Source organism: Micrasema longulum, unplaced genomic scaffold (assembly GCF_059751315.1).
Source record: "Micrasema longulum isolate JH-2025_06_02 unplaced genomic scaffold, ASM5975131v1 h1tg001820l, whole genome shotgun sequence".
Taxonomy (NCBI): Eukaryota; Metazoa; Arthropoda; class Insecta; order Trichoptera; family Brachycentridae; genus Micrasema; species Micrasema longulum.
In genome coordinates this window covers 108145-128036 of record NW_028278994.1, presented here as the reverse complement: position 1 = coordinate 128036, position 19892 = coordinate 108145, and the positions used below count along the sequence as shown (strand labels likewise).

The 19892-nt window shown below is 35.3% G+C and overlaps 2 protein-coding genes across 2 annotated transcripts; both read right to left on the bottom strand.

The window, feature by feature from the left end:
* Positions 1–264: 264 nt before the first annotated feature.
* On the bottom strand, positions 265–12481 carry maf-S (MAF bZIP transcription factor K). The gene is made up of 4 exons (XM_088238025.1): positions 12413–12481; positions 12072–12160; positions 7639–7860; positions 265–1179 (listed from the first exon to the last, which is right to left on the bottom strand). The coding sequence occupies exons 2-4, from the start codon at positions 12123–12125 to the stop codon at positions 1033–1035; spliced, it is 423 nt and encodes a 140-aa protein (XP_088094151.1). The 5' UTR covers positions 12126–12160; positions 12413–12481; the 3' UTR covers positions 265–1032.
* Positions 12482–14154: 1673 nt separating this feature from the next.
* LOC148273873 (uncharacterized) lies at positions 14155–19611 on the bottom strand. The gene has a single exon (XM_088238028.1). The coding sequence runs from the start codon at positions 18810–18812 to the stop codon at positions 14712–14714; it is 4101 nt and encodes a 1366-aa protein (XP_088094154.1). The 5' UTR covers positions 18813–19611; the 3' UTR covers positions 14155–14711.
* Positions 19612–19892: the final 281 nt, after the last annotated feature.

Genomic DNA, 19892 nt, shown 5'->3' with positions numbered 1-19892 from the left:
GAGGGAGTTTGATTTTGCGGAAGGAAATTGTACAAGATGGACAGACTTTGTGACAGAAACGACCTGCGTCTCTCTTCCGGAGCGCTGAAGACAGCAGCGGATGGAGGTGGATCCCAACTGCCAACAACAAACGACTTATAGTCCTTAAAATATAGCATGATTAGAATGACAGTTGTCAGAAAAACTGACGACATAACTTTGTAGTAACGTCTAAGCAGTGATTTATATTGACACACGAAAAATCATTCGTATTTGGTAAGTTAATTTATTTTTTTGATACAATGCTTGACATATAAATCAACATAAATATATAAAATCAGCTTTAAAACTAAAAAAAATAAATAAAAATAAACCTAATTATTAACGAAGTTCTTACAAGGTTACATTATTTTGCAAAAACGTTAGAGATGGACAAATTGATCAATGTAATTTGATCGAATAAAAAAATTATTCATTTGATAATGTTCACGAAAAAAGTATAAATGTCTTTTTTTGGTGAATTCAACACACTGCCTAGTATGTGAAATAATTCAGTCAGATGAATCTCTTCACAACAATAAAGGTTTCAGCTCTTTAACTTCACAAACATCAACAAATGGAAGAATTGAAGAAATTTGTATGTTCAAACATAGGCAAAAATTGTGAATGTTACACAGTGTGTAAAGTGGCCACTTAAACCAGCCAATTACAGGTCATAAGCCCTGTAAATGCCTAGACTTCCATATTCCCTTATTTAAGGTATTCTCCGTCCCTGTTGTAATTTGTTAACACGATAATAGCTTTGTTTTTGCATTTTTATATCAATTTTCGGAAACAGAGTTTCATGTTTGCATGAAAAAACTGATAAAATCGATTTGATCGGTACATGATCAGTGATCAGTAATTTCCCGTCACTATTGACACGAGTTTGACAGCTGTCATTTTAATCAAGCTAAATTTTAAGGTCTATAGAAGAATAAAGAAAGGAAATGTGTAGAGTTTCGATCACTGTAATAAATCTAATATAGTGTCTATGTAAATGCCAGTTTGGTACTATGGCATCATTTGTAGGTCTGGCGGCAGAGGAATATTCTTGTGCATGGCGAACCGTTTAAGAGCTTCGTATTTAGCTCGAAGCGCCGATATTTCTTCCCGCATTCGATTATTGTCATCTTGCATTACTTCCATATCGCGCCATTCCTGAAAAACACAAATACATATTTTTTGTTATTATTATTGTATTAACAATATTTTGAGTTTGTCCAAATTTTTGAAGACAAGGACTGGATTCAACTCCCCGGGGAGCTGTTTATATTAACATATTACAACAGAGATAAAGAACATTTAAGAGAAGGTAATATAGAAGTCTAGGCATCTACAGGGCTTATGACCTGTCAATGGCTGGTTTAAGTGGCCACTTTACACACTGTGTAACATTCACCATTCTGCGTATATTAGAACATCTATATTCCTTTAATTCTTTCATCTGTTGATGTTTGTGAAGTTAAGTATTACCTTCTCTTAAATGTTCTTCATCTCTGTTGTAATATGTTCATATAAACAGCTCCCCGGGGAGTTGAATCCAGTCCTTGTCTACAAAAATTTGGACAAACTCAAAATATTGTTGATAAATTACCTGGTCCACGAAGAAGTGTAGAAATTAAAAAAATTACATTTTCAGGCGTTGCCTAGTATGTAGGTGAAATAATTCAATTAGATGAATCTCACCCGCATAAATAAAGGTTTCAGCTCTTTAACTTCACAAACATCAACAGATGAAAGAATTGAAGGAATATAGATGTTCAAATATGGGCAGAATGGTGAATGATACACAGTGTGTAAAGTGGCCACTTAAACCAGCCATTGACAGGTCATAAGCCCTGTAGATGCCTAGACTTCTATATTACCTTCTCTTAAATGTTCTTCATCTCTGTTGCAATATGTTATCATTGTATTAATTTTAATAAAAGAATGTTAGTTGTTGGCACAATGTTAGTTGTTGTCTGACACAAATGGAAATATTTTTTTCGGCATCAGTTATTGAATGTGAGTAGTAGAATGTTTTTGATCTTTCGAAGATGGTGAATGCTTCTGAAAATGAAGGCACAGGCGGCGGCTCCTCTTCATCGATATCGACCTCCTCAACTGTCTCCTTGCGTCACACAAGCTTTCGATAGTTTCTATCCCACAAAATTGTTGAAATTCGTCTGTTTCAAGTCTTAGCCAATCATCTTCAGAAACCTTATCTTGTTATAATTGTCATTATATCTCTCTTTCTCTTTCAAACGTTCTGCGCATTAGAGCATACACTAAATATGTCAAATACGCATCGTAATTCAAACGATGAATGCGGTAAAATGGTGGATAGAGAAAGGATCGATGCGATCAATTTTTGTATGTTTTATATGAAAGTATTTCGGAGTTGGAAGAAATAAACGACACATCCGGGAAAACGATTATTCGAGGAACGATAGATAGAGGTTTCACTGTATTTAAATCGGTTTTTTTTATCCATAATTTCAACAAAAATTTAAATCGAAATATATTTAAATAATTAATATCTATCATACTGTCTTTATGAAATGCATTGAACTGTTTAAGGGATATGAAAAATGAGTGTCTTTGCCCGAGTCTGGATTTACAATAAGGGATTTCAAGTCAACTATTTAACCTTTAAATTTATTGCAACAGGGAAAAAAACATTATTGAGAAGGAAATATGGAAGTCTAGGCATTTACAGGGTGTATGACCTATGGTGAATGTTACACACTGTGTAAAGTGGCCACTTAAACCAGCCAATGACAGGTCATAAGCTTGACATTATTGAGAAGGGAATATCCCTTCTCAATAATGTTTTCCCTCTCTGTTGCAATAAATTTAAATATTAATAACTTCCTAGGGAGGAAATCCAACCAATCTGCAAGCATTTGGACACACTAAAGCAGTGTTATATTCAATCTTTGACTAGATCTATTAAATTTTTTAGGAAATAAATTTTGGCGCATAAAACCATATTTTAGACATTGCTGGCAAAAGATTTCTCGTAGCTTCAAAAGTTCAGCTTCCTGAAATAATTGGTTGGAGGGAAACATTGACTTTTTGTGAAGTATAATTTTAATTTCAAATGCTTACATACTGGCTGGATTGCCTCCTAGATTATGAATAGCTCCCTAGGTAGGAAATCCAGCCAGTCTGCAAGCATTTGGACATACTCAAACATTGTTAGGATTCGTCTTGCGTACTGCTAGGGTTTTTGGTAGTACACGAGTACTGAGAATTCTTTATAACTCATTGGTGCGAAGTAGACTCGAGAGTGGCTCCATGATTTGGGGACCGTGTGAGTTGAAGTACTCTCTTATGGTGGAGAGGGTTCAGAAGAAATTTCTTCGGTTTCTCTACACGAGGGAGTGCGGATATTATCCATGGCTTTATCCCACTGAGTTCCTCCAGGGTATGCTCGGTTACAGCAGTTTGAAGACTAGAAGGAATGTGTATTTAACAACGCACTTCTTTCGATTGTTGCGCGGTATTATTGACAACCCTGAAATTATGCGGAGCATTAGCTTTTATGTTCCTGATAATTACCTTAGACAGCGTCAACATAGACTGTTTCACATTCCAATATACAGGACCAACCTGCCAATGGTTATGCCTGTCTCTATCTCTATGTTGAACAATATCACTTTGGACATTGACATTTTTCACGTCTCTGAGGGAGTTTTTCGTTACAAGATTCTCTTACTTTTTTAACATATTATTCTTTGGATATTATGTATACTAATGTGTTTTTTTTAAATATATACCTAATTTTACCTAATTATTTCTATATGTATGAATAAATAAATGATGAATGATAAATTGCTGAATTAACTACCTGGTAAAAGGAGAAGTATAAAAATTGGAAAATTGTTTTCAAGCGTTGCCTAGTAGGTGATTTGGTTCAGCCGGATGAATCTCACCCACGTGATAAAGGTTTTGGCTCTTTTACTTCACAAAAGTCAACAGATGGAAGAGTTGAGGTAATGTGGATGTTCAAACATGGGCAGAATGGTGAATGTTACACATTGTGTAAAGTAGCCACTTAAACCAGCCAATGACAAGTCATAAGCTACTATCTAACCTGATAGACAAACATGCACCATTTACTACGAAAACTATTCGAAAAAGGAAATCTGATGCATGGTTTGACGAAAATTGTCGACTCAAAAAGAAAGAGCTAAGACGTCTAGAACGCAAATACAGAAACACACTGTCAACTTTGGACCGATCAATATGGTTAGATATGCAAGCCTCTTATAGGACATTTATAAAAGAAATAAAATCTAGTTTCTGGTGTACAAAAATCACTGAACAGAAAAAGTCTCCAAAACAACTCTGGCGAAGCCTTCAATCTGTTCGTGGTGACTGTATAGCAGAGACATCTAACACAAGCGCTACTGCCACTGATTTTGCCGGCTTTTTTACAAATAAAGTCGAAAAAATCAGACTGGCGTGTAGTTCAGCGAAAAAACCTGTAATTTTAGATAATGCCCTTCAAAAATTCAGTAAATTTGAACCAACGTCTATAAATGAGGTTAAAAAAATTGTTGCGGCATTACCCAACAAACAATGTATATTAGATCCGATGCCAACATGGCTTTTGAAAAAATGCATTAACGTATTAGCTCCATTTTTAACAGATTTATTTAATACATCCATGGAGCGCAGCATTGTTCCAAGAGCCATAAAAAAAGCAAATGTAACTCCACTTTTAAAAAATTCCCAACTAGATGTGGAAGATCTTTCCAGTTTTCGCCCTATTTCAAATCTTCCCATCGTATCAAAAATACTAGAAAAAATAGTTTCTCACAGGCTCGTTAACTATATCGAGCGGAATTCTTTATTTTCGGTAAGGCAATCGGCATACCGACGTTTTCATTCCACGGAGACGGGAGTGATAAGAGTACTGTCTGACATTATAACGTCGGTGGACTCTGGTAATCTGGTGTTGATGGCTCTTCTGGACATGAGTGCTGCATTTGATACTGTAGACCATAATATTTTGCTTGAACGTCTGGAGAAAACTTATGGTATACGTGATCAGGCACATATGTGGTTCAGTTCATATCTTAATAAAAGAGAATATGCAGTCGTGTTCCAGGGTAAAAGCTCAACCAACTTTCGGGTGTCTACAGGAGTGCCTCAAGGGTCAGTACTCGGACCACTTCTCTATCTCCTTTACACTAAAGATATAGAGAACATTATCAAAGAATGTGGATTGTGGTCGCACTGCTATGCAGATGATACGCAGATTTATTTTTATTGCAAACCAGGCGAGAGAAGTGTGCTTGTCAATTTAATTGATGGATGCATCAAGAAAATAGGAAACTGGATGGCTGAAAACAGACTAACATTAAACCCATCAAAAACTGAACAACTGTGGGTGGCTTCAGCCAGACGACAGAATTTGATCCAGGATACGGCTCTACCCAATGTAGGGAGTGCCGTTTTACCCACCGTTAAACTACTGGGAGTTTTACTCAATTCTGACCTATCTCTTGACGCTCAAATTAGTAGAACGATAAGTTCATGCTTCTACCAGCTGAGACAAATTAAATGCATACGCAAAAATTTGCCGGTTGATGCCGCCCGTCAATTAATAAATGCGTTTGTAGTGTCTAGAGTCGATTATTGTAATGGTATCTATGCAGGTCTACCAATGAACAAAATGACTTGCCTACAATCTGTATTGAATGCCGCAGCGAGACTTATTTTCGGAATCTCTAAGTTCAGTCATATCACTCCACTACTTCGGGAACTACACTGGCTACGTTTTCCACAGAGGGTCGAATACAAACTCTGTTGGCTTATGTATAAGTCACTGCACAACTCGGCTCCGGAATATCTAAGGGAACTATGCATTCCAGATGAACTAGCTGACAGGCGTCTCACGCTTAGATCAGCTACGTCTACGGCGAGAGGAAAAGTTATTATACCTCTACGCAAACAGCGCACTAAATTTGGTGAGCGCGCATTTGCGGTCGCAGGCCCTATGGCATGGAATGCTCTCCCAGCAGAGGTGCGAGACTGTGAAAGTGAAGTGATGTTTCGGAAAAAACTTAAAACCCACTTGTTCTCTAAATCATTTGAATAAATCCGTAGCACGTGACAACAAAATAAATTATTTTAATTAAATTACAAATTTAAAGCTTCAATTAAATTAACTTAACAATAGAATCACCATGTAAAGCGCCCTTGAGGTATTTTATTACGAAAATGGCGCTATATAAGTTATCCACAATAAATAAATAAGCCCTGAAAATGCCAAGACTTCCATATTCCCTTCTCAAAAATGTTTTCCCTCTCTGTTGAAATAAATTTAAATATAATTTTAATAATTACTTTTTGTACGGTTCCTAAAGGCTTAATATGATAATTATAGGGCTCCTCCCTACAAATTATTCCATAAGAAAGAGATTTATTAAAAGTCAATATATATATATATATATGAACAAACAAAACAACACAAAGAGAAAGTCAAGTTTCAATAAATAAATACACATTCTAAAAACAATCAAATAAATTAACACAAATAAAATAATATTGTCAGTTCCATATACTGCTGTCTTCCATGTACTCATTTAGTCCAGAATAGGCCTTTTTTAGAAGTACGCCTTTTATAAACATTTTGAATTTATTGTCTGTCATGTTAAGGACATTGTCAGGTATTCTATTGCAGAAGCGTATTTATTTTATTTGACACTTTATATACATATACAATAAATATACATATAAGGGCGGGCATATTGCCTTAAGGCAATTTCTTCCTACCTACCCAAACCGTTCAGTTTGAGAAAATTATAAATACATGGACATATTTAATCGTACAATTATATACAAAAATTAAAAGCAAAGATTAACAAAAATAGATATATACATATAAAAAAAATAATAACACTATACTATGAAGAGAGGAGAGGGGATTGGAAGGAAAGAAGAAGGATAAAGGAACAATTTAAATATTTAGATAGTGACATTTCAATCTTGACTTAAATGTAAATAAAGAAGGGGCGTCTCTAACATTAGTGGGTAGATTATTCCACAATCGAGCGGCTACTACTGTGAAAGAGGAGGCAAAAAAATTAGAGCGATGACAGGGTATTTAAAGGGTTCTCTCGTTACTAGAACGAAGAGATAGTCCGTGTTGTGAAAGAGGTTGGATGAGCTCTCTCAGATAAACAGGCGAAGTGGGATTATTTAAAATATTGTGAAGAAGTGATAGAATGTGAATGTTTCTTCTATGCCTGATACTGAACCAGTGTAGTTGCGTGCGATACTCGGTTATGTGGTCAAATTTGCGAAGATTAAAGATATAACGAATACAAATATTCTGCAATCGTTCTAACTTATCAAGCAATTCAGAGTTAGCATCTGGATAACATACATCCGCGTAGTCAAGGAGTGGAAGAAGTATACTCTGGACTAATGTTTGCTTAACATTAATTGTAAGCGTACGCAGTGCCCCACAAACAATGTGCTTACCTTGCCTAGCTTTAATTTCGGGATTACTAATTTGTCTTTACTTCTAGTATTGTAATAAGTTGTGATCATAGACAGAGGCATCTTTGCTTTCAACCCTCCCAATCGTTAGTCTAATGATGCAGTCGCTCGTGAAATGACCTGTGATTTTTCTGTTTCCAACTCGTCCTTCTGCTCGATCCGCTTGACCCGGCACGAAGCCGCGTACCCTCGGTTCTTCAGCGTCCTCCTCCGCTGCTTCATCCGCGCCACCTGCTCCCGGCTCAGCCCTCGCTGCTTCAGGCGACGGTTCAGCTCGCGCACGCTCACGGAGACCAGCTCACCGTCGCTGATGTCGGCACACACGGAGGGAGACAGCGGGGGCTGTAATGGAAAATAAAATAATTATCGATGAACAAAGCTAGGCCATTATTCCTACGGGTCAAAACAGTTGTCCCAGTGCTTGAGGGTAGTGAATATGAGACGACTCTGCTTAAAAGAAGCATTGATACACTTCTGGTCAAACAATGAAGAGAGATCTCAGCAAAATGTTCGTACGAGGTTTTCCCAGAGTATGAATTGAAATTAGTTATGCAAAAAGCAATCGGCCATAGAAACGTGAAACTGAGATAATAGCACTTTCGTGAATTCATGTTTTTTACTTAAACGAATGATAAATAATGCATACATTAGTTTTTTTATAATATATAATTTAATTATTTATTAATTTACACGCCCTACGGGCTTTTACATTTATTAGAAATACATTTAAGTGCAGCAGTGAAACATAAGTACATACATTTAGTTTAAATTAAAGATAACGTAATAAAAACTAAAAGATACAATAATAAGTAAAAATAAGGAAATGTACCAAAAAAGGTATATAGGTACATAAAAAAAAATTTAATCAATTTACATGTAAAAACACGCACACATTAAAAAAAAAATCCATAGATATATTATTTACATAGAAATATAATTACAAAAATACACTTTGGAAAAATGCATCTTAAAATTAAGCTATAACATGAATTGGAAAAAATGCCCACAAAGACTACAGCGTCTGAGCGTGGGCCATTCCTTTTATAATTCTTAAATAGTAATAATAGCACATATATACGGCATGACATGACCATGAAAAGAGAAGAAAAGAAAAATAAAATAAAAACCAAATTAACATATGCTGAAATTATGAAAATATGATTTATTTGCAGTATGCATTTATTTTTAATTCTATTTTTTTTTAAAGGTCTATCTGCTCCTTCCATGCTAATCCAAGACCTCAAACCTACACATGCATTTGCATACATACACACACACACATACATACATGCATGTATATATATATATATATACACATAAGTATATACATTATTATAGAGATACATGAGAAAAAATAGTAAATAAAGAACAATATTAAGAAATTTTATACAGATTAATTTATAACCTTTTGAATACTTCACCTATAATTATATAAAGACAGAGGAAATATACCAACTTCACCACACTCGTTACCTAGCCGCTGGCCGCTGGTGTAGTCTAGGTATTGGTGAATTGTAATAATAATTATGACTACCAGAAGATTAAAAAAATAACATTATCTGCCAAGTATTTATTTGTATTAATTATGTATTTGGTCCTTTTTTACTGCGAAATTTTTAGGGCAATAGTACTGGTAACATATTAATAAAACACATTTTCAACATCAAAATAGCTATTTTAAACAAATACTGATTCGGATGAAAATGTCAATTACCGGTGAAAGGTATTGTTTTTTCTATATTTTCCAAAACGATTTGTGCAATGTCTCAGGTAGATGCAGGCATTTTAGTATTGCGAGGAGACACAAACATTCAAAAGCAGCCGAGGAATGCTCGCAACAGACTAAAGCAGGTTCTATCAAACATATGCCAATCGGCCGGGGGTCGAGGGACCATATTTCGAGCACTTATGCTTACTCTGGTTATATTTATTTTATTTATTTAATTTTACAATACGCCCAAGGGGCATTTACAAAAAAATATACAGGTAAATACAAACAAAGTGAGTAATAATTTAAAAAATAAACAAAGCATTTTTTTTGTATACATGTAGAAACAAAAATGCATGCTGTAATGCAAAATAAAAAGTGTAACTTTGCATAATAAAATAGAAAAAATATGGATTAAAAAAAAATGTTAGAATAAAAAGCTAATTGTAAATAACTTGGTATTAACAAATTAATGTTAAAAACAAATAATAAAAATTAGTTAACAGTAAGTATATGTAAGAATATAATATATACAAGGAAGGTTCCGAGTTCGATTTCCGGTGAGAACACAAAAAATCAATGTGATTTTTCTCAAGCCTGGGTGTTTTGTAATGTAATTCACCACTGTAATTGGGCTTCCTGGCCTGTTGTAGTGCAAAAATATTTGATAAATAAATTTCAGAAAGAGATAAGATAATACACATCAAAAACAGAGAAAAAATTGCATGAAAAAGAAAGTTTTATTACGACTTTAATAATTAGTTTTAAACAATGCATTTAAGACTGTTTTCAAATGAATAATTGTTGTATTAAAAATGTCTATATCACAAGTAAATTTGTTGGCTAAGAAATGTAAACGCGAAATAGGAGAGTTTCGGGCATAGTTAGTACCTACGTATGTACTCGTAGTTGCAAACAAGTCCGTACTTCTAGTGACTCGATTCGGTATTTTGAAGTTAATAAGATTCAGGAGTCCACAACAATCGAGCTCCGAATTTAAAATAAAAAAAGAAGGTCATTTATTATTCTACGATCTTCTAATAAAATTAAATTTAAAGTGATACGTGTAATTTATGTTATCTAAGGGAGTATTTAATTTAAAAAAATTGAATCTCAAATACTTTCTTTGAATTCTCTCTATGTTCCTAATGTGTAATTTATACTGAGGAGACTACACAGTGGAATTATATTCTAACCAGTGGCGGTATTTCCATAGAAGCCCATAAGCCGGGCTTGCCTATTAATTTTATTTCAAAATTACCAAATCTGAACCAAACGCTTAAAAATAATTCATTTCGTTGTTTAAATTTCGCGCCGCATAAGAATTAGAGATCTATTCGACGTTGGTACTGTTCGCATCCCGAGATCCGAACCGCATGAAATCTGTGTGCGCGAACGACAATGTCTTCTTATCTTGCTCACGCACGTGGGCTTCTTATGGGGCTTATTTCACGGTGCAACTCGCATGTGATGCAAACAGTAAACTCAACAAATGTTTGTCTGTATATGTTGAGTTTTATATGGGAATCTGAAGCCAGCTTCTTTAGAGTAAAGTTGACAGAGAGCGCCTCTCGTATTTCGTATCGAACAAACTTTACGATTGTTTATTATGATATTTTTTACGGAATTTGATAATTTTAAACGGTTTTTTTTATCTTAATTGTATAAAGACCCGTACTGGTTAAAATTTACGATAATTTACTTAATTTTGTGCAAACGTCATATATAAAATGAATTCGGAGATGGCCGACGTTTCTTTTTTATTTGCCTATCTACTTTCCTTTTCCTATATCTAATTTCAATTATAATTTATATTTATGTATCTATGGGTTCCGATGACTACTATTCAACTCTACGCACGCTATATTATATTGATGTTACTTATTGGTAATGGTTGATATCTGAGGAATTCCTTTATATAAAATAATATTGTGTTTTCTTTATTTCGTTTATTTAAACGACCTCAGAAAGATTATCCTATGCATATTTTAAAAAAATATTGTTATTCGTCATAATATGCCTTTTGGATGCTTTGTAGACTGTACAACTGTAGTGAAGAAAGCTCACATCATGTTTTCACACAAATTAATTCATCACCATTCCTTTTCCGCACCTAATGGTGCATAGAGTACTGCAATCGCATTGTATCTTGATCATTTTTGCTACATAAATGTAAGATGATCAGTCTTACGCTTCAAGTACCAGTCCAGGGACTATGACACATTCTAGTGTAAAAACACCTTTTTAAATAAATATTTCATATCAACCATGTCGGGAATCGAACCCGAGACCTTTTACATGGTAGGTAAATGCGCTGGCCACTATACTATGAGGCTGTCAGACAATTACACCACATGTGAATTTAAAATATATATATATGGGCTTGCCTTACTCGTAAACCCTAGGCACGCTACTGATTCTAACTGACTACGAAGTAGTGCTACATACAAAATATTTACTACTTTAAGAGAATTAAAGTCCTTGACAATGCGAAGCAGGAAAATGTTTAATGTTTTCATGCTTTTGTTTTTTACGTTGTTAATATGGCTAACGAAATCTAGTTTTACATCAAACACTATACCCAGGTCTCTTATTTCGCCCTTTCGAGCAATATGTCATTTATAGTGTATTGATACACAATATACCTCAATGTTTATTTATTACTTGAAATAAATTATTGTTACATGCCAATGTATGAAAAAACATTGTTGACACAAACCATTGATTTAAAAATAACGTTTAATGCTAGTGGCCGTAAGCTCACGCCAGTTACTCGACTCAATAATTAGATAATTGATTGGGTAAAAATTCAAACCAAGTTACTAAAAACATTGGATACACTTACAAAGTTTACCAAAGATGACCTTCTCTCGGCATTTCGCTTAATTTCCTGCGGCATTTTCAAAGTTAATCCTTAATTTTGTTGCGATCCCGCTGAAAAACAAATGTACCACATTTAATACATACAAAACATTTTAAAACTAGCACAATTAGCTTCTAATTACGGTAGAAAGTAGACTAAAACTCGCGCTAACAGTAAATTTTGTATGTGGATCGGTTGCACAATAATGGCGTTAGTTGCATCAATAAATGCAACGTTTAAAGGTAATTCAATTAATACTTGAAAGTTTGTTATTTTTAAAACTTCAAAGGCATTTTTATATAAAAATCAAATAAAATACGAACCCGAAAAGAAAACACGCACGACACGGACGTCAAACATTTACGACGTAAACACGCACAGACAAAAAACAGATATAGCGTATTTATGCCAAAGACAAGTATGAGTACAGAAAAATCAGAACCTACCGTAAAATAATAATGGCTTTGTAAATAAATAAAAACGCTACTTAGAGTAATGCTGTTTTAAAAATATTTTGTCGTTTTTATGCCTAGTAAATATCAAAGACTACTGTGGTTAGTGCGTTACGTTTTTGACAAAATAGGCAAATGATTTATTTTATTATACTTTTTAAATCTAAACCATTTTGTTAATTTTTATGTAAACGCAACATTTATTTAACTGTAAACTTCACTTTTTAAGCAATTAACAGCACCAAAAAAAGCTAAATTATTGTATATTTTATTTATCAAAATAGATAAGTCGGCCTATTTTATAATACGTTTACTAATAAAATTGTCTGTGACTTACAGTGGTGGCGGATGTTTATTTGTCTTAGATAACAATTATTGTGTTTTTATACATTCAAAATTAATAAAATAACTCACAAATTTGGTTTGAACAACAGGGGTGTACATTTAATTATATTTATGACCAAATGTTTACAGTAGTTATTATTTGTTTTCGTTTATTGTCCCGAAACCTAAAAACCAGGTATCGATTTTATTTTCTATACGTGTTGCCAAAACTTATGTTTGGTTTTTATTACTTATTAGTATTTATTGTTTAAATGAGCGATAAAGAGAAACCTTCGGATACACCGGATGTATTTCAATTAGAGAGGTGATTAATAGAGGTAAGTGAGACGGAGGACATCGTAACATGGAGGGACCGGTACGGTTATGTTCGAACAATGGACACCACCAAACCCTTTTACGTTGCACTGCATAATCAGCTTCACGCAGGGGCGAACTGTCCATATAATCGATTATTCGCAGCTTACCATTATATTTCACTACCAATAATAATGTTTTATAGTAATTTTAATTATAGGAGAATAAATAAAATAATCTTTATTTATTATTAATTAACGTCACTGTTTATATCTTCCTCAAAAAATAAATATAAGCTGCTAAATGCGCACCCAGCGCATTGCCCGGTTCCGATTATTGCAGCTTATTTTTCAATACAAAATGTAAACTGTATTTTGACATTCAAAAACCCAGTGCGTATATTTTCCTTGCTAAGTTCACTTGCAGATTACAGATATTATTTCAAGCTTCTCTATTTGGAGAGTAGCATTTAAAGCGTTATTTCCCAGAGACCATTTTCGTTTGATAGTATTCTGTTGACATATGACGCCAGTTTTTTAGTCCGCGCGTTTTAGCTAGTGGCGCCTCGCTCGGTGTCGTCAATTTCTTGCATTATTCATTCTCATTTTAGAAGTAAACGAAGCTGACGGCCGGCGCGGCGCAGCGCGGCGGTCACGATGGTCACATGACATTTTTGTTGCAATATTATTGCGAATATTTCTAATGAATCTTATTGTTATGTTATGTTAGGTAATGTAATATGTAAAGTTAAAATTATGTATTTTGGCATAAATAAATAAATTTAAATCTAATCCTATTGTTTTTTTTAAATTTTTCAGAAAAAAAATAAATATCGTAAAAGATTTTTTTTTGTATGCATAATGGGAGTGACGTTGTTGGATGCTCGATACCTTCGACCTCGGGACTGTAAAACAAGGCCTGCCCTCTCGCGATACGCGTGTTCGAAGAAAACAGGGAACGTTTTATTTTAGGTAAACTAATTGACGTTATGGTTTTCAGTGTCAATCCTGGAATTAATGAAAGGAGTAAGGACTTACGGTTTCCTCCCTTTGGCACTGGTCCAGAAAGACACCGATATCGTTTGCACTGGTCACTTTGCACGTTTTCTTATATGTTGGTGATTCGAAATCACTGTCACGCTCGCGGTACGGTTTTCGTTGTTGTTCGCGGTACGGTTTTTTGGTTGTGTTGTCAAGCGTTGCTTTCTTGACTCGCCGTCAGGGAGAAGTAGGTATATTGGGATTCAAAACAAGGACCACCGGAATCAAAGGAAGGAATGGCTTGACACTTGAATAAAAGAAAATGAATCCGAAACATACTCCCCCGCGCTGCGGAATATGACGGCATATTCCCAGTAAATAGTTCTGTTTTGGTTAACGGTTAAAGAAATATGCCGACCGATGTGATGTATGATATGATGAAGGTTTGAATAATACGATTGTGACTGCGTGAATATGGGTAATAAGTGATAATGGGTGATTATAAACAATGTCTTATGATGGATGATTATGAATGAGAACTCGATACTTATTCACCCGGAATAGGGCATAACTTTACAAGTGGTCTTTTGATCAAACCACTTGCTGTTTGCACTGATACGATAAGATGTTTTCGAGGCAATAAAGCTGGATGTTTTGCGTCGTATGATAAATCTCAAGATTTTATTCCCCCACCGACCCGTATATACTTCACTGTTAATAAAGGGATTTAATTTTCTCATTGATTTCGGTAAATCTTTTCCCAGTTTCAGATTCTGAATTTCCCAAATGAAGGCGGTGTTTTGAACAGATTTTACAAGATACATCAAAGCCTTATGCATTTTCTGATTTGTAGGTTGACGAAGTGCTTTATCTTTTATAAGAGAATAATTTATGAAACGTAATATGTATACTACGATACGTTGTATTTTTCTAAGTGAAGAATAACGTGTGATTAGCACTTCTAATGGACGCTGACATGAGTCGTTAACAAGTACGTTAGGTCGTTTTTCTAATTCAATATTTCTTGCTAAGTCATTAGATTTACCAATTATCAAATTCGGCCAATCGTTAAGTTCCAATTTCAGCCATGAGGGGCCCATCCACCAAAGTGAATGATGTATCAGGTCATCGGGCAACAAGCCTCGACTAGCACAATCAGCTGGGTTTTGACTGGTAGGCACGTGCCTCCATTCAGCACACGGCAGCTTACGTTGAATGTTGGAAATTCGATTTCCAACAAAAACCTTATATCGGGTTGATTGTGATTGAATCCAAGATAATACGATAGTTGAATCTGACCATGCATATACTTTTGTTATATTGCTGATTTCTGAATGTGTTTTAAGAATGTAATGCATGAGATCAGCTAATAATGAAGCTGCACTGAGTTCTAAACGCGGTAACGTCATGCGCTTTACGGGTGATACTCGAGATTTGGCGCATACAAGTGCCACCTGGTGATGATGATTGGCTGTCGAACTGCGTAAGTAAACAACTGCGGCATAACCAGATTCACTGGCATCACAGAATCCATGAACTTGATATTCATGAGATCCGTTGTCAGTTATACGTCGGTTTACTTTAATTTGTGTAAGATTAGGTAATTGCGTAGTATACCTTACCCATAGGTTATGTATGTCACTCGGGACGGGGTTATCCCAAGAGACCCCGAGCAGCCAAAGTCGTTGTATTAATAACTTGGCCAAGAATGTTAGAGGCGATAAAAATCCTAGGGGGTCGAATATACGGGCTAGCTCTGAAAGCATAGTCCTTTTTGTGCATGATCGGTTAAGCGGATTGATGTGATAAATAAATTGATCTTCTACAGAATTCCATTCAAGTCCTAAAATTTTGATAAAATCACGATTAGAATCGAATTGTAGTGACGAAGCTCTGTGTTCTTCGGGTATAGCATTCAGAAACTGTGGTTCATTACTTGACCATTTTCTCAACTCAAATCCTCCAGAAGACATGATACCGTTTAATTGTGTCTGGAGACTCCGAGCTGATTCTAGCGAATCACAGCCCGATACTACGTCATCAACATACAGGTCTCTCATTATTACGCTAGATGCAAGGGGAAACGAATTTTTCTCATCTTGTGCTAATTGATGCATAGTTCTAATAGCAAGAAAAGGAGCCGAAGAAATTCCAAAAACAATTCGGTTGAGTCGATATTCTCGAATGGGTTCATTAGAAGAGCCACGGAATAGAATACGTTGATAATCTTGATGACCTTTAGTCATTTTTATTTGGCGATACATTTGACGTATGTCCGCCGTAAAGACGATTGCATGAAGACGAAATCTCAAAAGAATTTCTACGATATCTGTTTGTAGTTTACACCCTGTCAACAAGGTGTTGTTTAATGAAGAACCTCGCTCATCCTTGGCCGAAGCATCAAAAACGACGCGAAGTTTTGTCGTAAGACTTTCGGGTTTCACGACTGCGTGGTGAGGAATATAATATGCAGATGAGGATTGACATTCACCGGGAGGAATGGGCTCCATATGATTGCTTGATAAATATTCCATGATATGATCATTGTATTCCTTATAAAAAATATGATTTTTTAATAGGCGCTTTTCAAGATGATAGAATCGCCGCAGGGCAATTGAATAAGAATTGACGAACGATGGTGTCTCTGAATTGCGGAAAGGTAAATTCACTACATAACGCCCATCGGACTCTCTGGAGTGAGTGTTCTGGTACATCTCTTCACATCGTTGATCGTCCATAGAGAAATTTGATGACTCAATGTTAGGTATGTTTTCAATCTCCCAAAGTTGTTGCACAGCACAATCCAGTCGGGTGTCATCAATTACAGACAATGAATGTGACAGTAAATTGATTTGATTGCTCGAGTTAGCAGACAAGACTCTTCCCATCAAAATCCAACCGAATACGGTATTTACGGCTGTCGGAACCACTTCATCTCCTTCTAATTTGCCTGAAAGAAGAAACTTGGGAAACAACTCACCGCCTATTAAAATATCAATGGGACGAGGTTGGTTATAACGATTATCAGCTAACACAATATTTGATAGGTGACGATATTGACTAGTGATTTGGTGGGTAGGCATGTCACCGCAAATACGCTCTAGTGTGACAGCTTCGGTAAAATATACTGGATCTGGTTTACCTACTGGACGTAGCTCAATGCTCACTTTATGAGAAGAGGTAGTAGGTACCTGACCAATGCCTGACATCGGGGTATCTACCTTACAACGTTTTAAACCTAATCTGTTTACGCAGCGATTTGAAATTATGTTGATTTGACTACCAGGATCGAGTAAAATACGAACGACTTGATAATTGCCATAATAATCCTTTACTTCAACTTCAGCTGTCGCTAAGAGGACAAAAGAAGGTGTAGGGCGTGATGCCGAATACATATTGCTAAGAGTAGTAGCTGGAATGATATAATTATTTTTAGAAGTGGAAGCGATAACTTCTGGTGAATTATGAACTTCAGAGACGTTTGAAGAACACAAGTTTGTATTATGACGAGAATTGCATTTTTTGCAATTGAAAGTTGATTTGCAATTTGATAAGTTATGATTTGATCTCAGGCAGTTTACGCACAGTTTTAGTTGCTTAACGACATTCCAACGTTCTTTCGTGGGTTTCTCCTTAAACCGTTCGCATGAATATATAAAGTGATTTTCCGAACACAAAGGACACGTTTGTGTATTCGCCAATAAGGTTGATGAGGATTTCGGTTTGTTAAACGGAGTCTTCTTGGCGATGACGTCAGGAGAACGATCTCTGGAAAGACGTGATCTCTCCAAAGCCTGACATCTTTCTACAAGAAACTCTTGTAATGTTGAAAAAACTGGAAAATCTACCCCTTTAATGGATAATTCAAATGCTTCGCGTGAATTTTTATCGAGTTTAGTCAAAAGAGTGTTAAAGAGAATAAAATCCCAGTCAGATGTCGGAAGTCCTAATCCCTTTAGGATAGAAATATTTTCCATAAAAATGTCTAGAATTTTTCTTAACGCCTGAGGAGTATTAGTAGTAATTTGTTTTTGATATAAAATCTCTTCCCAACATAAAAATGCAAGATGTCGTTTATTATTATATCGCGCTACTAACGCATCAAATGCGTCACGATAATTATTAGCCGTGATTGGATATGCTCGCATAATGTTTACAGGCTCCCCTGATAGTGACGATATTAAATATTGGAACTTTTCCACGTTCGATAAGTCGTTTCTACTGTGCACTAGACTTAAAAATAAATCATAAAACGCAGGAAACTCTTTTATTTGACCTGTAAATAGAGGTAATTTTATTAATGGCAATTTTGCGTAGTGCTTCTTTTCACACGTTTCGGACTGGACTTCTTTCTTCAATGGCGGTAAAACCAGTCGCTTGATGCTGAAAATCTCACACACGATTTCATCCATTTGTTCCTGAATCTCATTGTTCTCCCTTACGGCAGCTTCATCTTCAGAAATTTCGGACAAAATTTTTATTTGTGTTTCGTTAAACATATCCATTATAGGATCTAGCCGCTCGCACCACGATAAAAAACGTGGAATGTTTTCTGGATCGGACATAGCGTTTTTTCCCGATCGTAAAGCATCCTTCAATCTTTTTAGCGCGTGATTTCGCCTAGTTGTATAAACATTTACGCTAACACTCATGATTCTAAGTTAAAATAAGTGAAAATGATTTATAAGTTGCTAATGCTAAATGCTAAATGCTACTGCTAAAAATTATTGTTTGCTTTGCGGGACAGTACACGCGCTTATTATTGACGCGCGAAGAAGGTAGTTTAAAAGTTTTGATGCAAATAAAAAAAAGAGTATGACGAAAAGGCTCACAGAGATTTATGTAAATGAATGTTGTTAATGTTTTTATGATGATTATAGGTTAATATTATATTATATATAAATATAAATTAATGATATGATATGATACGATGAGAATTTAATCGTTAACCAATGCAGGTTTATTTTCATCGACAACGTGTCGCGAAAGGGCAAAATGTCCGAATATATTAATTATCCGGTTCGCAAGATAGACCAAATGTTGGATGCTCGATACCTTCGACCTCGGGACTGTAAAACAAGGCCTGCCCTCTCGCGATACGCGTGTTCGAAGAAAACAGGGAACGTTTTATTTTAGGTAAACTAATTGACGTTATGGTTTTCAGTGTCAATCCTGGAATTAATGAAAGGAGTAAGGACTTACGGTTTCCTCCCTTTGGCACTGGTCCAGAAAGACACCGATATCGTTTGCACTGGTCACTTTGCACGTTTTCTTATATGTTGGTGATTCGAAATCACTGTCACGCTCGCGGTACGGTTTTCGTTGTTGTTCGCGGTACGGTTTTTTGGTTGTGTTGTCAAGCGTTGCTTTCTTGACTCGCCGTCAGGGAGAAGTAGGTATATTGGGATTCAAAACAAGGACCACCGGAATCAAAGGAAGGAATGGCTTGACACTTGAATAAAAGAAAATGAATCCGAAACAGACGTCTTACAATAAAATGTTTATTTTCTTTTATATTAGTACCTAAATATTTGCAGTATAAAATGTAAATTACAAACAAATATACGGTGTTTTTAATCAGTGCCAAACAAAAAGGAATTATGAATATACTTATTTTATTTTCCTTATTTTTTAACATATTTTATTTTTTTAAACTTTTGCATACATGTACTGTCTTAAAATAATGGAGAATATACCTACATATTAAGCAAAGTTATTAATTGTTGTTTGTT

Coding starts and splice junctions, on each gene's coding strand:
- LOC148273873 (XM_088238028.1), bottom strand. CDS start 18,812: ATGAGTGTTAGCGTAAATGTTTATACAACTAGGCGAAATCACGCGCTA.
- maf-S (XM_088238025.1), bottom strand. CDS start 12,125: ATGCCGCAGGAAATTAAGCGAAATGCCGAGAGAAGGTCATCTTTGGTA. Junction 7,861..12,071: donor GGTCATCTTTGGTAAACTTT/GTAAGTGTATCC, acceptor TTTCCATTACAG/CCCCCGCTGTCTCCCTCCGT. Junction 1,180..7,638: donor TGGAAACAGAAAAATCACAG/GTCATTTCACGA, acceptor TGTGTTTTTCAG/GAATGGCGCGATATGGAAGT.